This window comes from Piliocolobus tephrosceles, chromosome 1 (assembly GCF_002776525.5).
Source record: "Piliocolobus tephrosceles isolate RC106 chromosome 1, ASM277652v3, whole genome shotgun sequence".
Classification (NCBI taxonomy): Eukaryota; Metazoa; Chordata; class Mammalia; order Primates; family Cercopithecidae; genus Piliocolobus; species Piliocolobus tephrosceles.
Window position 1 is genome coordinate 118,550,491 of NC_045434.1, and position 6,960 is coordinate 118,557,450.

The 6,960-nt window shown below is 32.4% G+C and overlaps 1 protein-coding gene across 1 annotated transcript in view; it reads left to right on the plus strand.

Annotated features, from left to right (window-relative positions):
* COL11A1 (collagen type XI alpha 1 chain) overlaps window positions 1–4,271 on the plus strand; it is a 223,445-nt gene extending 219,174 nt beyond the window's left edge. Inside the window, exons 66-67 of the mRNA XM_023190917.2 lie at window positions 1,772–2,005; window positions 3,538–4,271. Of these exons, the coding sequence (XP_023046685.1) occupies window positions 1,772–2,005; window positions 3,538–3,684 (381 nt within the window). The 3' untranslated portion in view covers window positions 3,685–4,271. The remainder of the gene's footprint in view (window positions 1–1,771; window positions 2,006–3,537) is intronic.
* Window positions 4,272–6,960: the final 2,689 nt, after the last annotated feature.

Consider the following 6,960-nt stretch of genomic DNA (forward strand, 5'->3'; position numbering starts at 1 on the left):
TTTTTTTTTTTTTTTTTTTTTTTTTTTTTTTTTTTTTTTTTTTTGAGGCAGAGTCTTGCTCTGTCACCCGGGCTGGAGTACAGTGGCCGGATCTCAACTCACTGCAAGCTCCGCCTTCCGGGTTTACGCCATTCTCCTGCCTCAGCCTCCGGAGTAGCTGGGACTACAGGCGCCCGCCACCTCGCCCGGCTAGTTTTTTGTATTTTTAGTAGAGACAGGGTTTCACCGTGTTAGCCAGGATGGTCTCGATCTCCTGACCTCGTGATCCGCCCGTCTCGGCCTCCCAAAGTGCTGGGATTACAGGCGTGAGCCACCGCGCCCGGCCCTATCTTCCTATTATTTCATTTTCTATCTACTTGAAACCTAATTCCTTCTTTGTTCTTCATTTCAGTAAGTTGGAATGTGCAACTTTTTCTGATTGTTCTGGCACAAATTTAAAGATTTCCGAACAATTACCAGTTCATTTCAATAATTTTCTAAATATATTTTAAGATTAGCTGTCAAAGTTAAATTCATATTTAAAAGATGTTTAAACATATACATGTGTTTAAAGTATTTTATTTAGAATTTATTGAATTTAAAGTGTTTTCCAATTATGCAGATAATTATTATTTGTTTAATGTTCTTTGAAAAGCTGTTATTTTCCATTTATGACTATATAGTTATTATTTCTATACAAACTCATGCATGTTAACCACTTTCATTGACGCTCTCCACTGGAGTTATGATAATCTATTATAGTCTTCCAGTTGCATATTAAACATCCATATTACATTATTATCTTTGTATAAGTTTAAAAATACATACAGATAGAACTCTATCTGTGTGGATTAAATTTTCCCAGTAGATATTTTTTCTTCAACCCCACAAAAATACTCATCATCTGATCTGCTATTCAGTAAGAACTAAGTAAAATCTGTTTTAAGGAAGAAAGTAACAGATAACTGCCTTTACATTAACCTAATCTATAATCTAGGTGAACATCTTAACTTTTTTTTTCAAATTTAAGTGTATATGTTTCAGCTGAACTCAGATATTTTAATTACCAAAACTAAGACAATTTATAAAGATGATATGAGACAGTTGTTAATAATTTACAACTAAGACTATTTTACTGCTATAATTACAGAATAAGTATTGACTCAACAAGTGTTAACTTGTCTTGTCTTGCACATTATGCTTAGTGCTAGCAATACAATGTTGAGTACAAACATCATCTAAAAATAGACAAACAGGCATTTCTGAAAATATTAATAACCTTTGAGAACTATTGCCCCAAAAATGAAAAGTTCAGGAACATGTTTACAGATTTGGATAAAGCTGATACATTTTGAAATGTTTGAAAGGAATAATCAAAATCAGACACCATAAAACCAGCTAATCTTTGCCTTACTCTGAGATTCCTTGGTTTTCATTGTTTCATTATTTTACCAATTTGTTTTTCAAAAAGATACACAAATATACTGAAACATTTCTTGGAAACTAATGCATTTTTTATAGAGTTGACTGTTTAGGAAACTAAGACATAGAGATAAAATGATTGTTTCAAAGGTAAGCAGCGGCTACAGTAACTTAGGTGGGATACAATTCATAAAAGCCTGTCTCTGGGTCTTGACCCTCAATGTACACTTTTTTCAATTAGGTTAACATGGGACTTTTGATTCATCTACATGCTTCTGGCATCACAGTTCACTGTCCACGGTAATTTTATTCTTTGTAGCATAAAGGAGGAAAAGAGTCATTAGGTGCCTTTTTATTCCTTTATTCCTAGCTTTCATATTTAGATGTTGAAGGAAATTCCATCAATATGGTGCAAATGACATTCCTGAAACTTCTGACTGCCTCTGCTCGGCAAAATTTCACCTACCACTGTCATCAGTCAGCAGCCTGGTATGATGTGTCATCAGGAAGTTATGACAAAGCCCTTCGGTTCCTGGGATCAAATGATGAGGAGATGTCCTATGACAATAACCCTTTCATCAAAGCACTGTATGATGGCTGTGCAGTGAGTATAAGTTCTGCTTGTCTGCCTTCACAGAGATGAGAGGCAACATGTCACCGTTTCAATTGGTCCTAAGCCAGATTTTTCTCATGAAATGGATGTCAGTTGTTATTAACATTTGATGCTTAATCCTGACATGTTAAACTATGGTATGTGAGAAACCAGTAATCTTAACACACACACACAGTTACACACATAGACACTCTGAAACATTTTTAAAGGCATAACAGAAGGTAATCTTGGATTATGTTATTTTATTAATCCTGACATTTGAATCATATCACAGTCAGTTATTCCTAAAATGAAAAAGAAAATAAAAAACCTTATGTAATTTGCCTCCTTATTGGTGATTTTAAAATGACAGTAAAGGAATCACCATTACACCATTTATAATATCAACAATTTTTAGCTCTATATTTTGTTTATAAGAAACTTGTTAATTTGTACTATATCAGTTTGAGATCCACTATCATTGTTGTTATCTCTATCTTATAGAAGTACCTTTTTCACATACATAAGATTTTATATAAGAAAATAATAAATAGGTGCCCTAAGAAGCTCATTGCTTTAGCCGAGTATTGATGACTAAAGAGAAGTCACAATTATAAATAAATAAGTTCATGTTTTCATCAAAATGAGTGTAGTGCAAGAAGAATAAAGAAGAGAGAATAAAGCAAATGAATGGAGAAAGAGTTGGGAAAAGCTTTTCCAATATAGTTTATTGTTAAATATTCATAAAATTAACATATAGCAGAAGAAATTTTTTGACTTTTGATCTTCTGCATTATAGTTCTGAACCTGTATTCAAATTTTTCTGTAACAGAATTTGACCATGTATGTCTTAACTATAATGATAAAGATGTATTATTTATACAAGAGGGGCTGGGTATTGTGGCTTACCCCTGTAATCCCAGAACTTTGGGAGGCCATGGTGGGCAGATCACCTGAGGTCAGGAGTTCAAGACCAGCCTGGCCAACATAGTGAAACCCTATCTACTAAAAGTACAAAAATTAGCCAGGTATGGTGGCACATGCCTGTAGACCCAGCTACTTGGGAGACTGAGGCAGGAGAATGGCTCAAACCTGGGAGTCAGAAGTTGCAGTGAGCTGAGATTGTACCACTCCACACTAGCCTGAGCAACAGAGCAAGACTCCATCTCCAAAAAAAAAGAAAAAAAAAAAAAAAAATATATATATATATATGTGTGTGTGTGTGTGTGTGTGTGTGTGTGTGAGGATTCAATACCAGCATCAATTTTCATATTAAATTGTATTTATTAACTCAAGATTCTTCTTAACTGTGATATAGCTCTATCATAGTTAAGTAATTACAGCTAAATATTAAATGTAGTAATCAATGTTCAAAATTTAGAACTATTTCAGTAATAAGAATTATTACATAGATAATAGAAAATTTGTTTTTCTATTCTCTTCTCTCTCAGCTTCTTGCCTCCACTAGAAGCCTAAGAAAAATTAGGATGCACTTTAAAATATTAAACGATTGTGTAACTTTTTATTTCTGCTTTATTTTACAGTCCAGAAAAGGCTATGAAAAGACTGTCATTGAAATCAATACACCAAAAATTGATCAAGTACCTATTGTTGATGTCATGATCAATGACTTCGGTGATCAAAATCAGAAGTTCGGATTTGAAGTTGGTCCCGTTTGTTTTCTTGGCTAAGATTAGGACAAAGAACACATGAAATCAACAGAAAATATACCTTGGTGCCACCAACCCATTTTGTGCCACATGCAAGTTTTGAATAAGGATGGTATAGAAAACAACTTGCTACATATGCAGGTACCATTTAGGAAATACCGATGCCCTTGTGAGGGCAGAATCACGTGACAAAAGCTTTGAAAATCATAAAGATGTAAGTTAGTGTGGCTAAGATGGAAACAGGGCTGATTCTTGATTCCCAATTCTCATCTCTCCTTTTCCTATTTGAATTTCTTTGGTGCTGTAGAAAACAAAAAGAGAAAAATATATATTCATAAAAAATATGGTGCTCATTCTCATCCATCCAGGATGTGCTAAAACAGTGTGTTTAATAAATTGTAATTATTTTGTGTACAGTTCTATACTGTTATCTGTGTCCATTTCCAAAACTTGCACATGTCCCAGAATTCCATCTGACTCTAATTTTATGAGAATTGCAGAACTCTGATGGCAATAAATATATGTATTATGAAAAAATAAAGTTGTAATTTCTGATGACTCTAAGTCCCTTTCTTTGGTTAATAATAAAATGCCTTTGTATATATTGATGTTGAAGAGTTCAATTATTTGATGTCGCCAACAAAATTCTCAGAGGGCAAAAATCTGGAAGACTTTTGGAAGCACACTCCAATCAACTCTTCTCTGCCGACAGTCATTTTGCTGAATTTCAGCCAATAATATTATGCATTTTGATGCTTTATTCAAGGCTATACCTCAAACTTTTTCTTCTCAGAATCCAGGATTTCACAGGATACTTGTATATGTGGAAAACAAGCAAGTTTATACTTTTGGACAGGGAAATGTGTGTAAGAAAGTATATTAACAAATCAATGCTTCCGTCAAGCAAACAATCATATGTATAATTTTTTCTACCTTATCTCATCTCATTGTTTTCAGTGTGCTTCAATAATGCAGGTTAATATTAAAGATGGAAATTAAACAATTATTTATGAATTTGTGCAATGTTAGATTTTCTTATCAATCGAGTTCTTGAATTTGATTCTAAGTTGCATATTATAACAGTCTCAAAAATTATTTTACGTACCCAACAAACATTACTCTTTTCCTTTCAAGATAATTTTATAAATCATTTGACCTACCTAATTGCTAAGTAAATAACATATGGTGGACTGTTATTAAGAGTATTTGTTTTAAGTCATACTTATTCAGGAAAATCTAAACTTTTTTTTTTCCCACTAAGGTATTTACTTTAAGGTAGCTTGAAATAGCAATACAATTTAAAAATTAAAAACTGAATTTTGTATCTATTTTAAGTAATATATGTAAGACTTGAAAATAAATGTTTTATTATTTCTTATATAAAGTGTTAAATTAATTGATACCAGATTTCACTGGAACAGTTTCAACTGATAATTTATCACAAAAGAACATACCTGTAATATTGAAATTAAAACGTGAAATTTGTCATAAAGAATTTCTTTTATTTTTGAAATCGAGTTTGTAAATGTCCTTTCAAGAAGGGAGATATGAATCCAATAAATAAACTCAAGTCTTGGCTACCTGGATTGGTCATTTTCTTTCTTAAATAGCTTCAAATTATTCTCAATTGCAGATAAAGCTTTTGATTCTTTCTTGACCATCCAGATTAGAATAGTTTTACACTTCTGAACAAACATATTACCATTCAGAGATAAGTTGTCTAAATCCCCCACATGTGTAAAATAGTAAAAAGAACATGGTAATATTAAATTTATAAAATAAAAGCAGATTATACTTAAAATTTCAAAGAGATATTTTTGTAATTAAGTATTTTACAAAGTGTCAAAAGTATTTTTGTTTCAAAATTAGTAATACATTCAGAACTTTTTAATTGTCTAAAACATACATACAATTTTTGTATCATGGAATAGAAGGATTGTATACATTGGAAAATTTACTTTAATGAAAGTATAGCAATAACAAAATATTTTGCATATTAGCCTGCCTCAGGGATGCAGTGTTATCCATTTAAAACAAAAAAACTTTAATTTGGCACTCAACAGAATGAATAGAAAATTGAATGGCTTTGCTTTTATATTCTTCCCATATATGGATATAGTCTTCTGCAGGACAACAGACTTTTTTCTCAATCTTATGAGTGATTTAGTCTAGACAAAAGAAAGCTCATCAGAATAGAAAAAAACTATTAGATGACATTTTAATACTAGCCCCAGCAGGTATAAGTTATTCATATGAAAAATACAAAAAATAGTATAGACCTTGAAGGCAGGGTAAATCATGGACTTAGTGAACAGGAAATTTGATCTAACTTTCTTTAAGAAATAAAACTACAAACACAAAGTACAGAAGTGACTATAATGAATAGAGATATTACAACAAATTATTAATTTTATTAAAAAGTTGACACATAAAAATACCAGGAAATCTGGGAAAACAATGTTTCTATCTTTCTGAAACACTTCTGTGATTTTTTATATTATATTTTTGGCTGCAATCAAGTGCCTCTTTATAAGAGATTTCATAATTTAACTTCCTGTAGAGTAAGATACTCTAACCTGCAAGGTGAAAAAATGTTTCTTATTGATACCTTAGAAATATTTCTGTGTCATGTCGTTTTTGGTAAGTATTATAAAATTTTTAGATTATTTAAAAATTTAACAAAATCTCTATTACATATATTTCATATGCACTACAAAATTTGTGAGAAATTTCCACAGACTAGCTTCTGATTCTGTATATTTCAAATCTTGTTTCTCCTCCACTGCCTATAGATTTTATATTCTGGGCACCATAAAACACATGCGTACCAAGGTACAAACTCAGTCCTCTTTGTGGTCATCATAACATATAAGTAGTTCATTCCACCACTGCTATAAAGAAACACCTGAAACTGAGTAATTTATAAAGAAAATAGGTTTAATTGGCTCATGATTCTGCGGGCTGTACAGGAGAATAGCAGTTTCTACTTCTGGGAAAGCCTCAGGAAGCTTCCAAGCATGGCGGAAGGCAAAGTGAGAGTGAGGCATCTCACATGGCTGGAAGAGGTGTATAAAGACAGTGATGTGGGAGGTGCTACACACATTTACATAACTATATCTCATGAGACCTCACTGTCACAAAAACAGCACCAAGAGGATGCTGTTAAACTCTTCATGAAGGATCCACCCCCAGGTCTAATTACACCAGGCCCCAGCTCCAACATTGCAGATTATAATTTAACATAAGATTTGAGTGTGGACACATATCCCAACTATATCAGTGGATGACAGGGTTATT